Consider the following 26,947-nt stretch of genomic DNA (forward strand, 5'->3'; position numbering starts at 1 on the left):
AAAGGCCAGACGGTCAGGACGGGAGGTCACCTTGCCTGGCACTCCTGTCCCCGATGAGACGCCAGAGCCTGTATGGCCGATTATAAGGCGTACAGTTATTCCGGACTCAAAACTTGCCATTAAAGACTTTTTGCCAGGTACACTGATGGAAAAAATCAGGAAAATTGCCGCAGCAATAGCCGGGAAGATGGTGCTGAGAAGTATCAAGAGAACGGGGACTGATGAACTTCCCTCTGCTGCTGCGGAGGTGGAGAGCCTGATCTCCACTGGGACCCTCCACCAGTTCACCAGCGAATACGCAGAGGAGGTGAGCCACCTTGTTAGCGATAGCCGCGACACTCCGCATGTCCTGACGTGGACAGCAGGTAGGAGTGCCTCAGATTCGGTTCTGTCAAGCCTGCGATGGGGACGGAAGCAAGACGTCGCAGCCAGGAGCATGTCCTCACAGCTCCTCCATATCTTTGCGGAGGAATCGGTACACCACTTGGTTAGGAATCTGCAGCCGGCGTCATCGGAGAGGTGTGATGGAGATACGGCCGTCTCTGGTCGTCTCCCAGCCCAGAGGAAACAGGGCACCTCTATGGGCACGGTCTATCCTATACAGATTGATCAGACCGAGTCAGACGATGATGAAACCGTGTCGATGATGATAGACCAAATGATGGACGCCCTTTCTGTTGGCTCCAGTCCAAGTCTCATCACAGCTGCAGCCAAACCCTCCCTTGAGTCAGGCAAAGATGACTCCTCTCCTCCAACAGAGAAGAGTACTAAAACTTCCCTCTTCACCAGGATGAAGAGAAGAGCCTCCAAAGTTATATCAAGCCTGTTCAAATGCCGAATGACAACCGAATGATAATCACCAGTGATTATGCATAATAAAAAATAATTGGATTAATTTCATCTCCATTCTTTATTGCAATAATAATTTAGTTAATTATTTTCTAACAAGATCAAAGAGCAAGTAAATATGGACAATTGTGATTTAACATTGGCAGCCTACAATTTTTAAAGGATAAAGTATTACTCTTGCAGAAATCCCCATCAGTGACATCACCCATGATGTCGTTATATGCAGGCACCACTCCTTTGTTCAAACTAACCCAGACATTAGATTAGATTAGATTGAACTTTATTGTCATTGCAGTGTCATTTACTAGACAACAAAATGTAGTTCAGCATCTAACCAGAAGTGCAAATAGAGATATAAGAACATGATATATATAAAAAAACATGACAATAGTGATAGGCACAGTAATGCATGTATGGTAGTAATGCATGTACCTCCTTAGTTTAGAGGTATATAGGCCTACTGTTATGAGATATGTACAGTTAAGGTGGCTAATGTACAGAATGTAATGTACAGATGTATAAATAAGTAATGTGCAATGTGCAATAATACAGTATGTGCAAAGGTAGTATTGTGAACATCTGCATTTTGTGCCAGATTCTGCAAAACGTGTAAATGTACACATTGAAATGTGCCTTGACTGTGTGACTGTGTGCCTCATCATCACTGCTCAGAAGATGTACCTCTCTTGGTTTAATCAGTCACACAGTCACAGCAATACTGCTCAAGTGTCCTCTCTGTCTCTGTGCTAATACGTCTTATACGCTCTTCAAAAACTCCTCTGAGTAATTTGAGATGCTACTGATACTACGTTCCCTCTAGGGGGCAGTGTTTGGTACCACGTCCCCTCTAGGGGGCAGTGTTTGGTACCACGTCCCCTCTAGGGGGCAGTGTTTGGTACTACGTCCCCTCTAGGGGGCAGTGTTGGGTCCAAGGAGGAAGTGACAGCTTGCAGATGCTGAAACTGACGGACATGAATTCAAAACAACAACAGGCAATACGTCTGGAGAACGGGCTCGTGTAAAAGTATCTTATCTGACGCTTCGCCATCACATAATCCAAGTGTTAGGTAGTTTAATTCCTCGGGAGAAGGTTTATCCTAACCCTCCCCAACATGTGGATAGCGCCGGAGGAGGTTTTGCTCGCCAACGCACTGTGGGTGAGCGAGAGGGCGAACCCCTTCTTCATCCTCCAGCGGAGGAAGGGACACGGGAAAGGAGGTGGCATCACTGGTAGCTATGCCGTTTAATGATGCGTTTTTGCTATTTTTTTATGTCTCAGAAATAGAAGTGATTTACTCACGGCCTTGCGTTTACCTGGAGTGCCTGGGTGTAGCGACCAGAGCTAGCCGGCTAACGTTAGCTCGGTGTGTTAGCAGGCTAGGAGTCTGATGAAGCCAGGGCAGCAGGTTCTGTTTCTGTCGACGTGGAGAACATGTTGGACTTGGCTGACTAAGACTTGCTGCTAAGCTCACCAGCTAACATGCAACTCACTTGAGCTGTCATGTTTATTGCATTTGTGTCTAGAGTGCAAAACATTCGGTGCATTCTTAGTCTAGCTAGCCTAGACTACTTCTCATCTCAAAATATAGCTAGGCGATGACCGTTTTTGGGGGATTCGTTGCTGGCCCAGGTCATAAGACCAAAAAACACAACAATGCACGTTGGATTCGCTTTCCTTTCATGCTACAGACATTGAACTTGAATGCGTTGTCATCATGACGCGATGCAGCCAAGATGTGAGGAGTTTGCAACATTAGACAACATATATGAGGTTGAGTATCACTCAGGCAAGACCTGATGAGTTGTTTGATGACATGTTACAGCATGTAACATCTGGTGTGGTGAACCTCTCCTCCTCCTCCTCCTCCTCCTCCTCTTCTTCACCACAGGGAAGCACTTTGAACTCGTTTGCAGTGGTCGATACAGAAATGCTCTACAAAGTGGTGTCACAATTGACGTTTTTCTGAGGATGTTCTTCTAGCTATTACATTATTCCAGGCTTACAGGTACTTTTGATACTTTAGAGTTTAGACCATGGTATCTTTATTGATAGATTTGAGAAGTGGGCTGGCTTCTCTCGTCCAGCTCCAGTCCTTGTTTATGACCTTCTGGCTGGGAGTATTGTGTTACACTTGGTGACTATACCTCGTAAAAGAAAAAGAAAACCTGATAAACATCACTTGCGGAATCCCTCAAGGTTCCATTTTAGGGCCTGTACTCTTCGGCCTGTACATGGTGCCCCTTGGCGGTGTCATAAGGAAATATATGATGAATTATCACAGTTCTCTGTTGACACCCAGCACAATGCATTTCACCAAAGAAGGTTGCAGGTTCACCATTTCACCAAAGAAGGTTGCAGGTTCCAACCATTGGTTCCAACCATTTCAGTTCGATTGATTCATTGATGAAATGCATTGTGGACATACATAGACATACACATACGTATAGATGTCACAGAACTTTCTCCAGCTCAACCAAGACAGAGGTACTAGTCATTGGCGCAACAGCCGGAAGAGAGAAACTGTTGTTCTTAAAGTACGTCTGCATACTTAAAGACACTAGCACTTAACACCAAGCTAAAAACCTAGGTGTCATCCTTAACTCAGATCTTCTTGAAACACATGTCGAGAATGTTACGAAAACATTTTTATCACTTAAGGAGCATTTCTAAGGTGCAACCTTTCCTCTCTCATGCTGACACTGATAGACTAATGCTTACCTTTATACTAGCAGGTTTGAGTACTGTAATGTGGCCTAGTGGATAGTGAGTTGAATTGGTGATCAGAAGGTCATGAGTTCAAGTCCCATCTGGGAACACCACCACTAGTGTGCCCTTGAGCAAGGCACTTAGCCCTAAGTTACTCCAGGGAGACTGTCCCTGTAATCTCTAATTGTAAATTGCTTTGGATAAAAGTGTCTACTAAATGGTTAAAATGTAAACCAAAAAGATGTTCTCCTATCTGGTCTACCAAAAAAGCTATTGGTCGTCTGTCTGCAAATTATACAGAAACAGAACACAGCAACACAAGTCCTGGCCAAGACCAGACGAAGAGCACACATCAAACCAGTTTGAAAGTCTCTGCACTGGTTAGGCCTACCTGTTAGTTGTAGAATTCATCTGGTTACCTGGTTACCAAAACAGATTTGAAGATTTGTTAATTAGTTTATAAATCACTCTACGGTCATGCACCCCACTACATGGCTGTCAGCCATGCTTCTAAGGTATGGACCCAGTAGATCCCTCAGGTCATCCAGCACCGGCCTCTTATCTGATCCAAACCCCAGGATCGAGAGCACGGAGAGGCAGCATTAGTGTGTCTGCTCCCAACCTCTGGAACAGCTTGCCACAGACCCTTGAAACCCATTAGACATAGGCTACTTTTTAACCATGCTTTTAAAGGCTGTTTTATAGACCTTCTTTTAGTCTTGTATTTATACTAGCAGTGGGAACCCTATTTTTGTTCCTGTTTTGTTGTAGTCTTTGTGGTGTTTTAGTTGCTCCATTGTTTTATCTCATTAGTTTTTTAATAATAATAATAACAATGATAATAACAATGATAATAATATAAGCGATTTCGCTGATGCTTTTCTCCAAAGTGCAGTGGTCCCAGTGTGAATCAAACCCACAAATGTAGCTTGCTATGCTCTACCAACTGAGTCACAGAGGACCACTTTATACCACTCTTTGTAGAATACATTATAGGTTTAGTTTTCCATGATTTAGTCTGGTCCTCACATGTTGTCACTGGTTGAACCTGTAGCTATATCTGCAGCTATATCCTCTTATGTCTGTTTTAACTTTCTTGTCTTTTCTGCCTTTAAGTACTATACTTTCCTGCGAAGCGCATTGTGTACAAAATGTAAATAAAGTTGCATTTGATATGAATCACTATGGAATGACTGCAAATGCCATATATGAGTTAACTCTCCATCTCGTAAACCACAAAAATGTGGATTTTAATTCATTTATTCTAGATTTTCCAATTATTCCCATCTGAACAGTCACCGTGTTTCCCACATTCCCAGGTCATTAATCCTCAGGGGAGGTGACACAAGTGTCCTTTCATTGGCGGCAGGACAGTTTGACGCTTCTTTCTGAGCCAGATGTCACCTCCTCCCCCCTGACAGACCCTTATTCTGTTAACCCCTGGGCCACCACAGCTCACCTCTATGAAGACCATGTGTTTAGTCACCAGACTCATGCTGCTTTTAAGTGCTTTTGCATGTTAGAAATTATCTATTGGCCCAGTGATGACATATTTCAATGGAGAATAATATGGATTGGGCTGTACTAGTGCCTTGGATATAGGCTACACCTTCTCTTATATTCCTATGCACCTTTATGATTAGCCTACATCGAGGCCGATGTCCTGCTCAGCATTATACTGCCTGTGTGAGGGTTTACACAACACATTAACTAGTCATGTGCAGACAGTAAAATATACCAATGGTGCGTGCGCGTGTGCGTGTGCGTGTCTCTATTCCTCTACTATTTTAGCCTTATATTACCTCTGTTTACTGAGGGTAAAGGGTTAAAGGTCGTCCTTATGAGGTCACAGCTCCTCCAGATCATCACAGTCCTGACCATAACAGAACAGCCATTGAATCATTGTCGAGATTCTTAAATACGACTAGGCCTATTTCAAGTTGTAAGATTAGGTTCAACTTTATTGTCATTACAGAGTACCAGACAATGAAATGCAGTTTAGCATCCAACCAGAAGTGTATAAGAGTATGGTGTGTAAGAGACCTACAGTTGAATATTACCGTGCGTCAGTGGACTGCTCAGAATCATGATAGATGTTGTTTTCTGTGCAGGCTTGTTGGTGGGCACCTTGGATGTTGTCCTGGACTCCAGTGCCAGAGTGGCCCCATACCGGATCCTGCACCAGACGGGAGACTCCCAGCTGTTCTGGAGCATCGCGTGTGGTGGGTCAACATGTCCTAACACCTCACCATAGGGAGGTCCAGTGGGATAGGTCAAAATGGATTCTGGAAAATACCCATCCATTTTTCCCTCTCAGGATAATAACTAATATAAGCATTGTGTTGCACATACGCTTACAGTGGTTGCGTTCGTAAATTCGCTCTGGAAATCTGATCAGCACTCATGGAATGCCTTTTGTCCAATCAAACCCCCTTTATGACGCTGAACATGCGCGTGCGCTCAGACGCTCTCAGAGTGAATTTACGAACACACCCAGTTTCTTGCGTGATTTCTTTTCCGATTAGCTAGCGTTTGGTTCTGGTGACCATCAAGTTAAAACTTGAAAATCAATGAGCTGATTTAGAGTCTAAAGATTACAATTCACAGTAAAGACGAAAGAACAAATGCTAGTTCATCGGACAAGAAAACTTACCTGCAAGCCATTGTGTTACAAAATGCTGAGATAAGCTCTTTGAAAAAATATCCTGATGGGGATTTTTCAGCTTGAAACGGAAGTAGATTCAACCGACTCAAACAAACTCCATTCTGACGGCACGCTTCGCAGCTAGAGGGGCCCGTCTTAGCCTGTCTTCACCATCTCCATTTCTTCTAATAATTAAATAATTTTGCCATTTAGCAGACGCTTTTATCCAAAGCGACTTACAATTACGAATTACAGGGACATTCCCCCTGGAGTAACTGAGGGCTAAGTGCCTTACCCAAGGGCACACTAGTAGTGGTGTGGCTTCAGGCGGGATTTGAACTCACAACCTTCCGATCCCAAGTCCAACTCACTATCCACTAGACCACCACTACCCCCCTCTTCTTACTTATTCCAAGTAGAGGAAGTCATTTGACTAGACTATTGAAAATGTCCCCACTAAACAACCCTCTAGAGGCCTAGACCCAGTTTGAGAGGATTAACTTAATTACTTCCTATATTTAACACGTCTGGTACGAGGGAAGATGCACATCCGGGCGAGGTGTAGCCTAGCGGCCGCTGGACAGGCAGGTAGTCAAGAGAGTCGCTCCCATTGCATCGTTTTAAATCGCCAACTGCCAAAGAGTTCCGGAACACTCCCCACCTAGAGTGCCAAGTGTTCTATGTGGTGTTTACCTAGCAACACTACTTTGATTAGCTGCAAAATGAAGCATAATCATTTATGCATTTTTGTGAATAAAGTCACCCGTGGCACTGTAGAATATATCTCGCTGAAAGAGTTAATGGACCAACATTTCGGCACCAAGTGCCTTTGCTAGGATCCTGACGGAGGCACTGGACTAGAACATTGTCCCGTTAAACGCTGACGTTACAATAATGTGTTTTCTTCCAGGGACCTCCCGGAAGGAGATCACAGAGCACTGGGAATGGCTGGAGGCCAACCTCCTCCAGACCCTCTCCATCTTCGACAACGACGAGGACATCACCACCTTCGTCAAGGGGAAGATCTCGGTAGGCACGGTCAAACCTCAGGACCGCAGCAGGGCACGGTCTAACCCCTGAAAGGGTTTTGTATTGTATGTTCCTTATCCTTGTACTTATAGTAAAAAAATGATTTAATGTTCTACCCCCCCCCCCTCCCACACATACACACACACACACACTCACACACACACTCACACACTCTCTCACTATCACACACACACACACTCGCTCTCTCTTTCTCTCTCTCTCTCTCTCTCTCTCTCTCTCTTTCTCTCACTCACACACACATACACACACACTTTCTCTGTCACGCACGCATGCACGCACGCGCACACACACACACACACACACACACACACACACACACACACACACTCCCCACACTACACACACACTACATCCTCCCAGGGCATCATCGCGGAGGAGAACAAGAGCAAGCAGGCCCAGGAGGACGAGGACTCTGGGAAGTTCCGGGAGGCGGAGCAGAAGATGAGGAAGCTGTTTGGGATGCCGGAGGAGGAGAAGCTGGTCAACTATTACTCCTGCAGCTACTGGAAGGGCCGCGTGCCCCGCCAGGGCTGGGCCTACCTCTCCGTCAACCACCTCTGCTTCTACTCCTTCCTGCTGGGCAAAGAAGGTGGGTCTTTTTACCTTTATTTAACCATGAGGTCCCTTGAGATTACAATCTGTTTTTTCGAGGGAGACCTGGCCAAGATAGCACTCCAGTACAAGGTCACGGTTCCAAAATTGGAGAATAAAATACAATAAAAACAGACAAGGGACAACAGATAGATATTATAAAATACATAGCAATTGTAGTCTTCTGTTGGATGGGGGCTTGTATAGTTAGATAGATAGATAGATAGATAGATAGATACTTTATTGATCCCCGAGGGGAAATTAAGGCATTACCGCAGCTCACACCACAAACAACAACAACAACAACAAAATAAAGTGACAATAGAATCAAATAAAATAGACATCTGAAACAGTATATACAGTAACAACAGTGCAGTATGATTTAACATCCTCTCACCCCGATCCAACCAGAGGAGGAGGTGTACAGTGTTGTTGCTGTGTGTGTGTGTGTGTGTGTGTGTGTGTGTGTGTGTGTGTGTGTGTGTGTGCGCGCGCTGTACCGTAGAGGGAGTGTGAGACTAATGTGATTGAGTTGGAGTGAATAGCACCACTTAATTCACGTCACAGTAACAACCCCACAAGTACTAACATTCCTCTGCTAACTTAATTCACCCTGTTCTGCTGCCAATGCTTCAGCAAAATGCTATTCATGGAATGAACCTCCACTGAACTATTTTCTCTTTCTCTCCTCTTTTCTCTCTCTCTCTCTCTCTCTCTCTCTCTCTCTCTCTCTCTCTCTCTCTCTCTCTCTCTCTCTCTCTCTCTCTCCTCTGCCTCGTCTTCTTTTCCCTGTCCCCTCCTCCACCTCTGTCATACCCGGCCCCCCCCTCCCTCTCTGCCCCCCCCCATCATTCTCCCTCCTCTCCCTTCCTCCACCCTCCTAATTCTTCCTTCCCCCCTCTTTCTTTCTTTCTTTCTTTCTTTCTTTCTTTCTCTCTCTCTCTCTCTTTATCCCCCCCCCCCCCAGTGACTCTGGTGGTCCAGTGGACGGAGGTGACCCAGCTGGAGAAGAACGCCACCCTGGTGTTCCCTGAGAGCGTGCGGGTCAGCACGCGCCACACAGAGCACTACTTCTCCATGTTCCTCAACATCAACGACACCTTCCGTCTGATGGAGCAGCTGGCCAACATGGCCATGAGGCAGCTGCTGGACAACGAGGCCTTCGCCGCTGACCGCACGCTGCCCAAGGCCTGCAAGACGCTCAAGAACGTCTCCGCCCTCAAGAGGTGTGGGGGGGGAGGGGGCGGAGTCTGTCGATGAAACGAACCAACGCGTTGTCCGTCTCTGTCTGTTGCTCTCTCTCTCTCTCTTTCTCTATCCCTTCCCGTCTCTCTCTCTCTCTTTCTCTTTGCCTCTCCCTTTCTCCCCCTCCCTCTCTCTCTCCCTCTCTCTCTCTTTCTCCCTCTCTCTTTCTCTCTTTCTCTCCCTCTCCCCCTCCCTCTCTCTTTCTCCCCCTCCCTCTCTCCCTCTCTCTTTCTCTTTCTCTCTTTCTCCCTCTCCCTCTTTCTCTCTCCGCCTCCGTATACTGTAATATTTATCTGAATTAATGATTTGCTATATTTAGAGAGTGTCACCTGAATATTGTGGCCCTCATGTGATGCTCCTTTGGGGGCTTTTGTACCCTGCCTGCTAACGAACACATTATTCATCTCTCTCTCTCTCTCTCTTTCCTTCTTTCCTTCTTTCTTTCTCTGCCTTTCTCTGTCTTCCTCCCTCTCTCTCTCTACTGCTCTCTCTCACTCTCTCTCTCTTTCCTTCTTTCTTTCTTTCTCATCCTCTCTGTCTTCCTCCCTCTCTCTCCCTCTCCCTCCACATCTCTCTCCCTATTTCTCTTCCTCCATCTCCCTTCCCCCACCCTCTCTTTCCTCTTGCTCTCCCCCTCCCCCCTCTTCATCCAGGGACCTGGATGCGCGGGCTAAGAATGAGCGGTACCGGGGGCTGTTCCGCCTGACCCCGGACGAGCGTCTGGACGGACACACGGACTGCACCCTCTGGACGCCCTTCGCCAAGATGCACATCGTGGGTCAGCTGTTTGTCTCCAACAACTACATCTGCTTCGCCAGCCGCGAGGAAGACCTCTGTCAGCTCATCATCCCCCTCAGAGAGGTGTGTGTGTAGAGAGGAGGGGGGGTGGGGGGCAGAACACACACACACACACACACAAACACACACACACACACACACACACACATTGTGTTGTCATGCACTCCCAGGTGTCCCAGTACATCTACATTTACACTTTTCCTGACCCCTTTCTCTATCTCTCTTTTACTGCGCTACTTTACTCTCTCTCTCTCTACTGCTCTCTCTCTATCTCTCTGTGTCTTCCTCTCTGTCTCTGTCTCTCTCTCTCTCTGTCTCTGTCTCTGTCTCTGTCTCTCTCTGTCTCTCTCTCTCTGTGTGTGTCTTCCTCTCTCTCTCTCTCTCTGTGTCTTCTTCTGTCTCTCTCTCTCTCTCTCTCTCTCCCCCTCCCTCCCTCCCTCCGTCCATCTCTAGGTGTCTATCGTAGAGAAGGCAGACAGCAGCAGTGTCCTGCCCTGCCCAGTCTCCATCAGTACCAAGAACAAGATGACCTTCCTGTTCGCTAACCTCAAAGACAGAGACTTCCTGGTTCAACGCATCTCTGACTTCCTGCAGCGTACCCCAGACAGCCTGCCTCTGAGTGGCCAGTCGGTGAGTCCATCATGCAGCCAGCCAATCAGAGGGCCAGATAAGCCCAGGCGGTTGGTCTTGGGCGTTTTGGCTGTGGGTATTGATGTAAATGTTTAGACTACCGGTAAGTCCATGATGGTGCATTCAAGTGCTGTTTGGAAACTCTTGAGCTTCCCACCAAGATGTAGCTCCCTATTGGTTAATTCTGAGTCGGCGACCAGTAGAGAAACTCAGCGATCCCAAACTAACACACGAGTTGATCCCAAACTAACACACGAGTTGATCCCAAACTAACACACGAGTTGCCCAGTCAGAAAATTTCCAAACCTCCTCTTTCCCAGGAGCAACTGAATGCACCATTATGTTCGCACACAATGAGATAACAAACTGTTCTGTTAGAGCTGATGAAGACTGATGATGACTGTTCCCCCCCCCCCATACCCCCCACCCCTCTAGGGCTCCTCCAGCCCCAGCAGCCCTCTCCCCCCCAGCCTCCCCTCCCCTGCCCAGGCTGGAGGGGGGGAGGAGCATCGGCACTACACCCCCAGCCTGCCCACGGCCACCCAGGGCCTGCTGCGCATCTACCAGAGGGATATCCCAGAGGACCTGGGGCCCAAAGCGGTCAGTCAGTCTACCTCATCTGGTGGTCCTCTGATGGTCATCTGTTGATGCTGTATGGAAGTCTGACATCCTCTCCCTCTCTCCCTCTGTCCCTCTCTCCTTCTCTCTCTCCCCCCCCCCCCCCCTTCTCTCTCTCTCTCTCTCTCTCTCTCTCTCTCTCTCTCTCTCTCTCTCTCCTTCTCTCCCCTTCTCCCTCTGTCCCCCTCAGACGAAGGAGAAGATGAAGGAGGAGTCGTGGAACATCCACTTCTTTGAGTTTGGCCGCGGCGTGTGTATGTACCGGACCTCTAAGACCCGGGAGCTGGTTCTGAACGGCATCCCAGAGAGCCTCCGGGGAGAGCTGTGGCTGCTGTTTTCTGGTACTATACACCTTCATCATCATCATCGTCGTCATCCCCGTCATAATAATGCATCTACACCCAGTGCAGCCCAGCTCAGCCCAGCTCAGCCCAGCTCAGCTCAGCCCAGCCAGTTCAGCCCAGCTCAGCCCAGCCCAGCTCAGCCCAGTGCAGCTCAGCTCAGTTCTGGTCTTCAGTTTCTCACTTCTGCTTTGGGCCGTTGAGTCAGTGTGTGACTGCTGTGTGTTGAGTCAGTGTGTGTTAGCTCTCACATCAGAACTCAGAAAACACTCTTCTCCAAATGGTTTTGGTTCTTCTTATGGCCATGAAAGAAGCGTCTAGAGCTGGTTACAGTCTCCGTAACTGTCAGCTGTAGTGAGTAATATTCTATAGCTTGGGCTGGAAGGGATGAGAGACTTTATTGGGAAAGGAGCCCAGTATAAAAGTTTGACAAATGTGAGACATTGTAAAGATAAAGGAGAATACAGAATGTGTTCAAACAGCAGAATATTGAAGCTGATTTGAAGTTGTGCAGCTGTACAAAGTAATCCTAAGACTCCAAAAAGACGCCAAAGCGCTCTCTCTCCCTCTCTTTCTCCCTCTCTCTCTCCCTCTCTCTCTCCCTCTCCCTCTCTCTCTCCCTCTCCCTCTCTCTCTCCCTCTCTCTCTCCCTCTCTCTCTCCTCTCTCTATCTCTCTCTCCTTCTCTCTCTCTCTCCCTCCTCTCTCTTTCTCTCTCTCTTCTCTCTCCCTCCTCTCTCCCTCTCCCTCTCTCTCCTCTCTCTCTCTCCATCCTCTCTCTCCTTCTCTCTCCCTCTCTCCCTTTCTCTCTCACTCTCCCTCTCTCTCTCCTCTCTATTCTCTCTCTCTCTCTCTCTCTCTCTGTCTCTCTCACTCTCCCTCTCTCTGTCTCTCTCACTCTCCCTCTCTCTCTCCTCTCTCTCCTCTCTCTTCTCTCTCTCTCTCTCTCTCCCTCTCTTTCTCTCTCTCTGTCTCTCTCCCTCTCTCTCCTCTCTCTCTCTCTCTCTCTCTCCCTAAGATAAGAGAAGCACGCTCTCACCCCATGACCCGAAGGCAGTTGCCATGGTGTCATGCATCATGGTGGAGAGCTTGACGTGTCGTGTCATTGACCTGAACCGACACACACACACACACACACACACACACACACACACACACACACACACACACACACACACACCATTCCTGTCTGACTCATGTGGGATCAGCTGACATCAGTGTCCTGTGTCAGTCCAGGGAGCTGGGGAATAGGAGACAATAGGATTTATGTAACCATAACAACCTCAGAAAGACGTACGTAACCATGACAACCTCAGAAGGACATACGTAACCATGACAACCTTAGCAGGAGCTCTCGTAACACATGGTGCTCCTCCCACAGTCTCCCGTCAGCAGGCTTCTAACATTTTTTTGTTTTTATATATGTTTTAGGGCATTTCTGCTTTAATGAGATAGAGACAGTAGAGATAGGAAGGAATAATGAGAGAGAGAGAGAGAGAGAGAGAGAGAGAGCAGGGATGACATGCAGGATATATACGGCCAGAATCAAACCAGGGACCTTGCAATGATATGGCATGTGCCTTAAGGCCAATGCACACAGCGTGCGATTTTGTCGCACCGCGAATTCGATTCCATTGTTTTGAATGAGACAATGCACACGGCGTGCGATGCGATATTGTCGCACGGCAACATTCGATTCTCAATTCACACCACCGAAGTCAACAACACGGCCCATCTCATATGGGATTACAAGACACCTATATTACATAATAATAACAATCGAGCATGTAGGCACAATATGCCCAGTTGTATCTTGTAGAAATTGTGGAAGCAAGGTAAGCAATATTGGTAGAGCCTATAGTAATCAGCCTGCCTGGTCTGATTTCGGTGGTGTGAATTGAGAATCGAATGTTGTCGTGCGACAAAATCGCACGCCGTGTGCATTGGCCTTAGTGTACTATACCACTAACACGTCAAAAGCAGGTGTCAAGGACAGGAGCGACTATTTTGCTGGTACTATATACTGAAAAATTAAAATGTAAGTTGCTTTGGATTAAAGCATTAGCTAATGGTTTATTATTATTATTATTATTATTATTATTATTATTATAATATTATTATTTAGTTTGAGTCACACATTGGTGTTGGGCTGTGGACAGTAAACCAGACGTTGCTGGTGTTTGTACAATGGATACTGTGTGTCAACCTGGTGTTTGTTCAGTGAGGTCAGGTACCAAGTCCGATATTGACTGAACTCTCCGGCCGTTCTGACCCGCACTTATATAGCGCCTTACTCCAAAGCGCTTTACAATGGCCTCTCATTCATCCATTCACACACACATTCACACACCAATGGTGGTAAGCTACCATGCAAGGCACCGGCCCGCTCATTGGGAGCAATTTGGGGTTCAGTGTCTTGCCCAAGGACACCTCGACACTTGGCCAGTTGGGCATCGAACCGCCGCCCTTGCGATCATTATATGCCGGCTCTCCCTCCTGAGCCACGGCCGCCCCACCACACAGTTTTATACAGTATGTCCCAGGGTCAGAATGCCAGTGATGGCACGACGTATAAATACATGATGGACTGAATCTGCCCTGAATCATCACACACACACACACACACACACACACTTAGAGTGTGTTCGTAAATATGCTCTGGAAATCTAGTCTGGTTTCAGAGCGCTCTGGTTTCAACGTCATAGAACGCTCTGAAATCGGTTAATTTACCAAATGTCAGTTGAAGCTAGATAGGTAGCTAACGGTATCGTGTTAGCATTAATGTTACGTTGCCGTTAACGTCCCCCTCCCCAGGAGCCCAGAACGAGATGGCCACCCACCCGGGGGTGTATGGGGAGCTGGTGGAGCAGGCCATGGGCCGCTGTACCCTGGCCACGGAGGAGATCGAGAGGGACCTGCACCGCTCCATGCCCGAGCACCACGCCTTCCAGAACGAGATGGGCATCGCCGCGCTGCGCCGAGTCCTCACCGCCTACGCCTACCGCAACCCGGGTATAGGGTACTGCCAGGTACACACACAGTTCATATCTGGGTATAGGGTACTGCCAGGTACACACATACAGTTCATACCTGGGTATAGGGTAGATAGGGTACCACCAGGTACACACACACAGTTCATACTAGGGATGCACCGAACATTCGGCCACCGAATGTATTCGGCCGAATATCGCAAAATAAAGCACATTCGGTATTCGGCCGAATGTGTGAAAACACCGAATGTTTACCACCGAATAGTGGGCGTGTTTTGATGATACTTGCCAGGTCATTCTTAGGGAAGAACTGACGATGAGTGAAGGGAAGTCCAGGGTAGATGTAGACAGAGGGTTGATTGGGAGTGGAGACAGGTGTGCAGGTTTGGCTGAAGATCTAATTAGCGGGGACAAGCCTCAGCTGCGGCGGAGAGCACGCTGTGCTCGAGCTGTGGGGGCGGGGGAGGGTGTGTGAAGGCCCAGCCGTAACACTATGTCATTGAACCATACGGACATCAATACTTAAGCCACAACATACAGAATTATCAAAATCCTGTAGCATCTCTTTAAAGAGAGTTCACCTAATTAGTTAACTTGCAATCTTCCAAAGTATTTTGTAATAATATTATCATGGCACATCATTCTTGTTAACACAAGTCATGAATAAAGCTTCGGCCTACATTGATGAAAGATTTTCTTTCAGCAGCTATTCAGGGAAAACAAAAACATTTAATTTGACTGATTTATTTTATTTATTGTGCTTTGTTGGTATAGACTGATGTCTGCTGGAATGTTCAATAAAAGTTATTTTTTTTCAATCTCAATTTCTTTCTTTGAGAAGCATGAATAAAAAGCAAAATGTATTTAGTTTATGCAATGATAAAATAAAAAACTGCCGATACACATTCGGTATTCGGTATTCGGCCAAGTGTTTCCTTAAATTCGGCTTCGGCCTCGGCCAAGAATTTTCATTTCGGTGCATCCCTAGTTCATACCCGGGTATAGGGTGCTGCTAGGTACACACCTTATTCCCAGCTGACAGAGGTTGTTATGATGAGGTGTTTGTGGAACATTAGAACAGAGTAATGGTGTCATTATAAAAATCTCTCTCTTTCTTTCTCTCTCTCCCTCTTTCTTTTTCTCCCCTTACCTATCTCTGTCCCTGTCACCTTCACTCTTATCTATCTATCTATCTCTCTATCTCTCTTTCTGTCTATCTATCTTTCTCTCTCTCTCTCCCTCTCTCTCTCTTTTTGCCTATCTATCTGTCTCTTTCTCTCTCTCTTTCTACCCATCTATCTGTTTCTCTCTCACTCTGTCTCTACCTCTCTCCCTCCCTGCCCCCCCTCCCCCACCTGTCTCTCCCCCTGTCTGCCCCCCTACCCCCGCCCCTCCAGGCGATGAATATTGTGACGTCAGTGTTACTGTTGTACTGTACTGAAGAGGAGGCCTTCTGGCTGCTGGTGGCTCTATGTGAGAGGATGCTGCCTGACTACTACAACACCAGGGTCGTAGGTGTGTGTGTGTGTCTGTGTCTGTGTGTGTGTCTGTGTCTGTGTGTGTGTCTGTGTGTCTGTGTCTGTGTGTGTGTCTGTGTCTGTGGACCATGTGAGTGTGCGAGAGTCTGAGTCTGTGTGGACCACTTTGGATAAAAGCCTCAGCTAAAGGGCAGATATTGTTATTATTATTACATTATTATTCTTATTCTTATTCTTCTTATTCTTATTATGGTGTGTGTGTGTGTCCTCCCTCCCCCTCAGGAGCTCTAGTGGACCAGGGTGTGTTCGAGGAGCTGACGCGCGAGTGTCTCCCCCTGCTGTATGAACACATGCAGGAGCTGGGCGTGATCTCCACCATCTCCCTGTCCTGGTTCCTCACACTGTTCCTCAGCGTCATGCCCTTCGACAGCGCCGTGCTGCTGGTCGACTGCTTCTTCTACGAGGGCATCAAGGTCGTCTTCCAGGTGGCGCTGGCCGTGCTGCACGCCAACATGGATGCCCTGCTGAGCTGCACCGACGAGGGAGAGGCCATGACCATATTAGGGCGGTGAGTTATAGAGGCCATGACCATATTAGGGGGGCGATTTATAGAGGCCATGACCATATTAGGGTGGTGAGCTAGAGGACATGACCATATTAGGGCGGTGAGTTATAGAGGCCATGACCATATTAAGGCGGTGAGTTATAGAGGCCATGACCATATTAGGGCGGTGAGTTATAGAGGCCATGACCATATTAGGGCGGTGAGTTAGAGGCATTGACCATATTAGGGTGGTGAGTTATAGAGGCCATGCCCATATTAGGGCGGTTAGTTAGAGGACATGACCATATTAGGGAGGTGAGTTAGAGGACATGACCATATTAAGACAGGGGAGGGGAGAGAGTTCCACTATCTTCTGTGTTCCACTAAATACATTTGTTGGTAGTTTGATCATCTGTAGACTATCAACTGCTATGGACTATCAACTGCAACCATTTACTAGGGTTCATGTTAGGGAACTGAATGTTATGCTGCCCCCCCTCCCCCTCCCTCCCTCAGGTACCTGGACAACGTGGTGAACAAGCAGACGGTGGCTGCGCCCATCCCCCACCTCCACGCCCTGCTGACCAGCGGCGACGAGCCCCCGCCTCAGGTCGACGTGTTTGAACTCATCAGGTCCTCCTATGAGGTCAGGACTCCCTCATACTGCAAGCCCATTGGCTGTTTCAACAGGGCTCCTCCCTCCATCCCACAAGCCCATTGGCTGTTTAAACAATCAATTAGAAGTTTCCTCAAAATCCATAAAGTAACTGCCAAAATAACAGACTCTCTCTGTGTCTCCCTCTCTGTGTCTGCCTGTCTGTGTCTGCCTGTCTGTCTATGTGTGTGTGTGCGTCTGAACAGAAGTTTGGTAGTCTGCGTGCCGACGTCATCGAGCAGATGAGGTTCAAACAGAGGTTAAAGGTCATCCAATCACTGGAGGACACGGCTAAGAGGAGTGTGGTGAGTTCATAGGTCAAGGAAGTCGGCCCTGTGGGAAGTCAACCGTCTTCCAGGGATAACTGTGTGTGTGTGTGTGTGTGTGTGTGTGTGTTCCCCAGGTGAGAGCCATCATGACAGACTCTGCCTTCAGCATCGAGGAGCTGGAAGAGCTCTACGTTCTCTTCAAGGTCAGGACGCCGCTTCTTCTCTGGTATCCCTGAATCACACCTTGAATAGGACATCTCCATTGAACATGTTTATATAGTGTAACCAGGCCCTTCAGTCTAATCCAATCCAACCGACCGTTCGAATTGGTGATTTATGCAAGTTTCATTACGTGAGTAAGTAAATTCTATTTAGCTAACTCTGTCCCCCCCCCACCTTCCTACCGCCCCCCTTCTTCTCTACCCTCCTCCCTCCCTCCTCCCCTCCTTCTCTACCGCCCCCTGCAGGCCAAACACATCATGAGCTGTTACTGGGGCGCCAGCACCACGGCTGAGGAGCGCCATGACCCGAGCCTGCCGTACCTGGAGCAGTACCGCATCGACCTGGGTCAGTTCTGCCAGCTGTTTGCCGTCCTGGGCACCTGGCTCTGCGGGCAGCACACCGCCACGCTGGCCGCACGCCTCTTCAGACTCCTGGACCAGAACAAGGACGGCCTCATCAACTTCAAGGAGTTCGTTACGGGCCTCAGTGAGTGGTGGTGGGGGCTGGAGGGCTGGGGTCACGGGCCTCAGTGAGTGGTGGTGGGGGCTGGGGTTTTGTGGGGTGCTATCATAAATAACATGGGGGTGAGTTTCCCCAGAAGCTTCGTAGTTTCGCAAAACCTAGAATAGATCTTTATCTCTTTTGGATAATCCAGGCCCCTCTCCTCACGATCCCCTCCGAGACCATCAACGTTCTTCATTGGATGAATTTCAATACCACCAAGTGTTTGATACCATTCCTCATTCCATTCCAAGGTGTCACGCTTGAGTTTTTGTGGTCTCAGGGCTGGAATCCATGGTTATATATGAGTATTGGTTAATGTTGCTGCTTCCACTGCAGACCACCAGTTCATGCTGGATGGTTTAGTCTACTGTAACCTGTAATCTCTAACCTGTAATCTGTCATCTCTAATCTCTAACCTGTAATCTGGCTCTTCAGGTGGGATGTACCACGGGGACATGACAGACAAACTGAAGCTTCTGTACAAACTCCATCTTCCGCCAGGTGAACACACACTCTACACCGTCTGACACAACACAAACTATCATCTAAACACAGTCAGGGAACACCGACATCATTTGAATACAACACAGTCATCTAATACACTCAGTATCTGTGGCTTCTCACGCATTGGCCTCACGCTCACTGTTGTCACGGAAACAGAGTTGTTAGCGTCAGCAAACAAGGAAGGAAGCAGGCCAGCAACCGTCAGCACACACACACACACACACGCACACGCACACACATACACACACACACACACACACACATACACACACACACACACACATACACACACACACACACTCACACTCACACACACACACACTCACACACTCTCACACACACACTCCTGTGCCAGAGACTCTGTGTGGTGGCTGTTTCAAAGGACACCATGTGACTGAGGACAAGTGTTTTGGTCTGATGTTTCTTGACATGATTATTGTGGGAGATGTGTGTGCGTGTGCGTGTGTGTGTGTGTGTGCTGTGTGTTTACACCCTTGTTGTTTCTCTTGCAGCGTTGTGTCCTGAAGAGGCGGAGTCAGCACTTGAGGCCACGCAGTTCTTCACTGACGATGACACTCCACAGGGTACACACACACACACACACACACACACACACACACACAGCCTCTCTTGTTTACACTCAATGTAAATGTGATATGACATATCAGTTGAGTTTCTGATGCAGTTGTGCGTGCGTGCGTGCTTGCGTGCGTTCCTCGGTCCTATCCCTTGCATGTTTGTGTGCATGGGAAACCAAATCCTTCTACATGATAATTGACTGAATGACTGTTCTCATTTTCCGCCTGACAACGTCTCCCTCCCTCCTTTCTCACCTGTTTACTGTCTTAATGTCTCCCTCTCCCTCTCCCTCTCTCTCTCTCTCTATCTCATCTTTGTGTCTCCTGCTCCGTCCTTCTCTTGTTCCGTTTTTCTCTTTCACCGCTCCAGAATCTCCCTTCCTGTCTGATCTGGACTTCCTGGTGCAGGAAGTGACCTCAGGTTGGTCTCTCTGTGACTTCCTGTGTCACAAAGAAGCTTTTGATGAACAAGATCGTGGTGGCAGCACTCTCACTTGGGGATAGTCAGGCTTAGAAGCTGCACACACACACACACACACACACACACACACACACACACTCGCACACACACATACTCAGACACACACACACACACACACACACTCGCACACCTATTCTCTCTCGTGTACCCATCTTGAGTGCTCTTTCCAATGTCACAGTAGATCCATCATGTTTCTGACACCACCATAGCAGCAGATTCCAGAGGGTACCATACATCCTGAGGAGACCCTTAATCAACATGCTCTTTGTTGTCCCTGTGCCCCGCCATTCCTCAACTTGGTACAGCCCACCCATCTCTGTCACTCTGGTGTGAATGACGGCACGTCCCTTGACCTTTATCCTACCTGTGGTATCTGTGTGTCCGGGGAGGCGCGGTGGTTTAGTTAGCTAGCTAGTTGGTTGGTTAGTTAGCTAACTAGCTAGCGAACTAGATGGTCTATTGGCCGGTTGGTTAACTATCTAGTTCGCTAGTTAGTTAACTATCTACTGTAGTTCACTATTTAGTTAGCTAGTTAGTTAACTATTTACTGTAGTTAGCTAGTTAGTTAGCTAGCTAGTTAGTTGACTGTCCAACTTCTCATTCTCTGTGTTAAGTTAATCTCTCTCACACTACAAGCACAAACCTCCTACACTAACCTACTGCATCACCTTACACTGGAGCCCTCCACCCCTCCACCCCCCCTCTCCAGTCACCCACTGCTCCACCAGCCACTGTGGTACACTGGTGTGGGAGTGTCTGAGTAGTGACTAGATGATGATGATGATGGTGATGATTATGATGGTGGTGATTATGATGGTGGTGCTGGTGAGGATGATGATGACGGTGGTGGTGGTGGTGATGATGATGATGATGATGATGTTGATGATGATGGTGTTGGTGATGATGATTTCTCTCTCCACAGGAGAGGAGGTGAAAGATGCCGGTGATGCTTCAGGAAGTGGAGATGCGGAGGAGAAGAAAGGTGAGTCACACCCACTCCTCCAATCACAGAGGCTTATGTAGTATTAGCCACACCCACTCCTCCAATCACAACGGCTTATTTAGTATCTCCTTCAATTACAGAGGCTATTACTTGTTTAGCATAGTATTTTATATATATTGTATATATTATATACGCTGTACTGCCCTCTGCTGGATGGCGCAACTACTCATTCACATTGCCCCTGTTACACCCAGTATCTCTACCTGTTGGTGTTTCAGAGGAGAAGGTGAAGGATTATAAGTACTACTTGAGGATGTGGGCCAAGGAGAAGGAGCCCAAGCAGGAGACCATTAAAGACCTGCCCAGGATGAACCAGGTAAGACATTAAATACCCTCCCCCCAGGGTGAACCAGGTAAGACATTAAAGACCCCCCCCCCAGGGTGAACCAGGTAAGACATTAAATACCCCCACCCCCCCAGGGTGAACCAGGTAAGACGTTAAAGACCCCCACCCCCACAGGGTGAACCAGGTAAGTAGAGGACAAGTGGGCCGGACGTTGGGACTCTCAAACGTGGCCTTTCTGAGTTTGTGTACGGTTGTCACTGTCAGGTGAAGTCAGGACGATTGAGACTAGGCCTTAAGCCTAGTCCAGGATTAAGATCTCACTTGCAATGGGACAATCTTCATTGTGTGTGTGTGTGTGTGTGTGTGTGTGTGTGTCTCTCTACAGGAGCAGTTCATAGAGCTGTGTAAGACCCTGTACAACATGTTCACCTCTGTGTGTGTGTGTGTGTGTGTGTGTGTGTGTGTCTCCGTGTGTCTCCGTGTCCCTCTACAGGAGCAGTTCATAGAGCTGTGTAAGACCCTGTACAACATGTTCAGCGAGGACCCCCGGGAGCAGCAGCTGTACCACGCCATCGCCACGGTAGCCAGCCTGCTGCTGCGCATCGGCGAGGTGGGCAAGAAGTTCACCAACAACGGCGCCAAGAAACCAACCGACACCAACGGCGCCCCTTCCTCCACCGCCGCCTCCGGAGGATCCCCCGCCGCCGAGCCGCCCCAGCACGACAAGGAGGACTCCAACGGGGAGGGCGGCTCAGGACAGTCCCAGGTCTGCAAGGCCCTGGCGGAGGCCCAGCTGGAGACGCCGCCCCAGCAGGCGTCGGACGAAGAGGTGAAGGACGACACGTCCGTCTCGTCCTACTCCATGGTGAGCACCGGGTCGCTGCCGTGCGAGGACATCGCCGACGACACCGTCCTGATTGGCTGCGGTGGGGACCAGAGGCGGGGCAGCGTTGTGGACGGGGATTGGTCGATCACCTTCGAGCAGGTGCTGGCCTCGCTGCTCACGGAGCCGCCGCTGGTGGACTACTTTGAGCAGAAGGGGGACTTTAGGGCCAAGATGGCCGCCTGCAAGGCCCAGAGAGGTGTGGAGAGGCAGGTGAGTTCGTCCAGTGACCACGAGCTGGCTCAGCTCTCCGGCTGAGAGAGAGAGAGAGAGAGAGAGAGAGAGAGAGAGAGAGAGAGAGAGAGAGAGAGAGAGAGAGAGAGAGAGAGAGAGAGAGAAAGAGAGAGAGGATTCCGGAACCATGTACATTCTAGAACCCCCCCCACCCACCTCACCTGGTCCTGGAACCATCCAGAAACATCTAGACGCCCTGTCATTCACCTGAACAGAACCGAGTCCCCCCGTCACTTCTCTTCTCGCCCTGAAGGGGGCGCTTGTCTGTCGACCCGTTGTCTTGAGTCACGGTCAGGGCTTGCATCGGTCACAGGGAGCTCTGACCCTCTGTCTGTGTACATGTTGTTGTTGTTGTTGTTGTTTTACCAAATCAGATGTATCTACAGGAAATATATCCATCTAAACAACACACCCACAGAAGGAAGAAGCCTACCGAGTCTGCCTAACACTTCCTACTTCGGGTTAAAAGCCACCTAGTGGTGTAGAAGTGTCATCGCTGTTCCCCAGTCAGGATGTTGGGTAGAAGAATGTTGATGCAGGAGTTCCGGAACACGCAGACGCGTGTTCCGTACCGTAATATCTCTAATAGATGGGATGAGACATAGTCCAGTGGGAGGTTTGAATACTGCTACTACAGTTTGTCTAATGTACAGTACATTTTCAAACTGTCAACTGAACCTCTAGATGAATAATCATAGTTTTTCTCTGAGACGTTGTCCGAAACAAGGTATAATGAAAATCATGCTTTTTAGAGTCTTCTGAGTTTCTAGGTATTTTTTTTGCTCAGTTCAGCACTATTTGCTCAAGCAAACGGAGGCCAAGACGTGATCTATCCAGTGTGCCCTTTCTGTCAAGAACCCTGCAGGCCACAATCTAAGCAGTTGATGAAAGCCTTATATATATATATATATTATATATGTGTGTGCGAAAGTCCACAACAGTCTCAAAACTAAAGAAAGAAAGCCTTGCCTTAAAAAGAGACTTCACAAAACACTGAACTAGATGTTTGAATATGAAACGAGCTTGTTTTGGTTTGGCTCTCTGAAAGGAGAACGTTAAAGGAGCGGGCTAGCTTCCTTGGTCAGTATACTTTAAATCCCATTTCAGCAGTTAGTCAGTTATGACTACTAGTTATTGAAACTACCTCCGAGCCTGTGCTCCTATTGGTCAGCTCAACATGGTGTAACATGGGCTTGACTTTAGCTCATTCTCGAGGGGTGAAGCCCTGCAACTGTTTGTCCCTTGGCCGATCTCAATTCTGAACGGCTTTTCTTTCATCTTACGCCCTTTTTCAATAAGACTTTCATATCAGACAAGGCCTCTATTTTCCCCTAGACCGAGTAGACACTCAGCGGGCAGATTCAGCCAGTTTATTGAACATGCGTGACTGACAGCCGTCATGGCTTGGTTTTCACCGTTAGATCACATGACCGTGAGTCTGTCTCATCCACGTCCTCCGCCTGTGGTCAGTCAGCCGTCAGTAAGAGTCCCCAGCAGGTTTGTCGAAAGCCGGGAATGTTTTTTTGGTTTTGTTACTGATTCCAATGTCATTTCAATTTATAAACGCCTGCTAAAACTCATGTAATGCGTTCCGTTCTATTGCCTCCTCAATAACTGTCATAACGAGCTGTACATTATTGCAAGAAAATCATGTTGCTATTATTGAGAGCTTTAAATGTATGAGATTCTGTTTCTTGATACCGATATGATATAGCCTCAGATCAGCCTCATGTTTATGTGAAGGCGAAATACAGTGTTACTATCATGTATTAATTATTCACAACCTCTTCATAACCGAAATGTGCTTCATAAAAAAAATCATACTACAGTGCTTTTTAGTAATGGTGTGTTCAAGTGCTCTTCTGAAACTCTGAGCTTCAAACCAGGATTTAGATTTGGATTTCGCATCCAGTTTCCTAATGGTTGAATCAGAGAAAGCTCAGAGTGAGTGGGAATGTCAGTAACACGAGTTGCAGAGAAATGTCCAAGTTTCCCCATTTCAGAGCAGCGCTTGAACGCAACGTAACTTCTCATCCTTGCCGGTTTTTACCTTTCAGAGCACGTTGGTCATAAACACAGAGGTATTTTGCCTCAGGATACCTTTGATCTACAGTCATAATCATCAGTTTTCACATGGCTGGTTAGTGAACAGCCCGTAGCTCCTATCGTGACCGTTTTTACAGATCTGAACGTCCCAGAAGGGTGTAAGCAAAAAAAAAAACGCTGACTGAGACAGATCAGGTGGATGAAGGCGCTGGCGCTGTCTAATACGATCTTAGTGACTGATCCAGTGACACTAAACCCGTATTCACACTACAGAGCCGAGCTTTAGCTGAACTCCGTAGTGTGTAAAACTCATTCTGATCCAGATTAAACGTTTTTGAACAACTGGGCCCTGTAGACCAGACCACACCATTTTGACAGTAGTCTGTCCTTCTGCTTCACCAAGCAGTGTCCAACATTAGTACGCCCAAAGGTTTCCCTGTTGAATGGGACTCAAGTCGAAATTCTACATGTTATTGAAACTGGGGTTAACTCGAGTAGCTTAATTTCAGTATTACAGAAGAAGAAAACAATACCAAGTATATCAGCACTTTGTGAAATGATAGTTTTCTACCCAAGTTGAATTTATCACAGTATTATTTTTGGTTGAGACCACCAAAGTCCCAGTTTATTCAAATTGTATTTAGCTAGCTAACGTTGGCACTTGGAAGTCTGTCGCACCCTTTGTATATTCTTGGCTTCGCACCCGCGTACGTTTCTTATATCTAACGATGACTAATGCTAATAAAATTGTTACTAATTCTACTTGTTTACTTTGCAGACTACTTTCTGAATGTGAAAAAAGCGTTTTTGGAATGGATCTCTGTGGTTCTAGGAGATCGCCATACTGTCCTCCTCACTCTATCCATGTAACACATTTATTTATTCACAAACTTGCTTTTTAAATTGTTATGGATCAGTACTGTACTATATGGTGTAATAAATACAAATACTGAATGAATCGATGTGCTCTGTGGGTTTATTTCGTAGTGCCGCTTTGACTGCCTGGCTGATCTGGTAAAGACAACGAGCATTAAACACACTAGTCACTAGTCTTTTCACATGTTATGTAATTTTCCGTTACCAGACCAATAAGTGTAGAAACCGCAGGATTTTGGGAGAATAGCCCATAAATATCCATACTGGAATAGCCTGTTTCTGCTGAGTGCTGTTCCTCGCCGATTCCACAGAGGGCGCTGCCACCACCCAGAGCAGTGACGACGCCTCATCCACCACCGACACACTTCAAACATCCCCGGGGAAAGTGAAACGGTACAAGACTGAAAGTTGATAAAAAAACCTATTTTAAACAAACAATATGGTACAGGAATTTGAAGTCCTTCGATGCTATTCTTGTCAAACCTTTCAAGTGCAGCAGGTAAGATAAGAAAGACGCGTCCTCGCAGCAGCGTTATTATAACTCTCTTAGTAGCAGCTAACTTTACAACACGTATGTGATCCTGACATCATACCTATAACCCGATCATGTTTGCTTCATTGCAGGTTAAAAAGAGCAACAAATGGAACTGCAAGATGTGTGGCGAAAAACAATCCCGTATCAAGGTAATCCAGCTAGAACCACAGAGATTGTCAAACCTATATATGTGATCTATAAACACAGTTTGGTTCAATGTGTGATTCTTCTGGGGGGGAAAGTAGCGACAGTAGGATACACGACTGACGTGTGTCATTCAACCAGATATCAACCCAGAAAGCTCTAGTTCAGGGTATCCGCGGTGTCTTGAAAAGTATTAAAAGTTGATGAATCAATTTTGGGAAAATCAAGTATTAAAAAGTCTTATCACGATGTTATGAGGTCTTGAATTTTGTAGGTATTCTTCTGAATTAGACTTTGTCCAAAGAGTTTGAGTCCTAAAAACGTTTAGTAAAAGTTTGTGAATTTATTAGTTTTATTAAAAAAACTAAGATGAACCGGACATTGTGTTGTATGATAGTGGTCTAGTCTATTGCAAACTAAAACTGTTAAGTTAAAGGTTCACTGATGTCAACGGTTACAGCTCGAAGTGGCGGTGAGGTCTGGAAAAATATTGACAAGGTCTTTAAAAAGTCTTAGAAAGGTATTGAAATTAACCTCAAGATTTCTGTATATACCCTGTAACACCGTCAGGTGTTTGGCCGCGGGTCTGGGGCGGACTGCAGACGTCACGTTCAGAAACTCAATACCAGGCGAGGAGAAATGTCGGAGGAACAGACCCAGAAAGCCTTGTCACGATGGTAACACTCACACTCACACTCACACTCACACTCACACTCACACTCACTCTCGCTCTGTCTCTCGAAATGTCTTTCCCCTTTTCGTAACACAAATGACATCATTTGAATAGGCAGAGAGAGAAGTCAGACACACCCCATGTCCTCCTCCTCCTCTAATTGAACACGGCCAGTCCTGTTTCTCTGCATGTTTCTGCTTCATATACGCAGTGGAACGCCTCCATCTCACAGGGTGCGTGTCAGATGTACCAGTGTTCAACTTCACATGGCTATGTATAGCCACAGGCACAGGCGTTTCCCATTTGATATGTTAATGAACTGGCCTGGGTCCCTGTTCAGAAAGAGAAGACTTACCTTCTCACATGTTGTGTGTCATGTCAGGTACATTCCAGTGTGTTCACGTGTGGATTCATAGCCACAGACTCATGACCTTACCATTTTGATATGTTAACAAACTGGGCCCATATACACAAATTGTCTCAGACTTGGACTGCTGATTTAAGATCAGAGACCTGTGTCTCTAATCTGATTCAAAATGCAAAACTGAAACACATATGGAGTGAAAATGT

The 26,947-nt window shown here is 47.3% G+C and overlaps 1 protein-coding gene across 1 annotated transcript; it reads left to right on the forward strand.

Moving 5' to 3' along the window:
• The first annotated feature begins 1,882 nt into the window (after positions 1 to 1,882).
• On the forward strand, positions 1,883 to 25,088 carry tbc1d9b (TBC1 domain family member 9b). Its single transcript, XM_080526679.1, has 21 exons — positions 1,883 to 2,079; positions 5,668 to 5,778; positions 7,111 to 7,229; positions 7,611 to 7,839; positions 8,809 to 9,067; positions 9,740 to 9,947; positions 10,338 to 10,514; positions 10,950 to 11,114; positions 11,323 to 11,473; positions 14,287 to 14,501; positions 15,860 to 15,977; positions 16,223 to 16,508; positions 17,001 to 17,130; positions 17,346 to 17,444; positions 17,543 to 17,611; positions 17,876 to 18,116; positions 18,570 to 18,635; positions 19,151 to 19,222; positions 20,620 to 20,679; positions 20,919 to 21,016; positions 21,480 to 25,088. Exons 1-21 carry the CDS (start codon positions 1,962 to 1,964, stop codon positions 22,125 to 22,127), a joined length of 3,639 nt encoding a protein of 1,212 aa, XP_080382805.1. The 5' UTR covers positions 1,883 to 1,961; the 3' UTR covers positions 22,128 to 25,088.
• Positions 25,089 to 26,947: the final 1,859 nt, after the last annotated feature.

Source organism: Nansenia antarctica (genome assembly GCF_963989245.1).
Source record: "Nansenia antarctica genome assembly, chromosome: 3".
NCBI classification, from domain to species: domain Eukaryota; kingdom Metazoa; phylum Chordata; class Actinopteri; order Argentiniformes; family Microstomatidae; genus Nansenia; species Nansenia antarctica.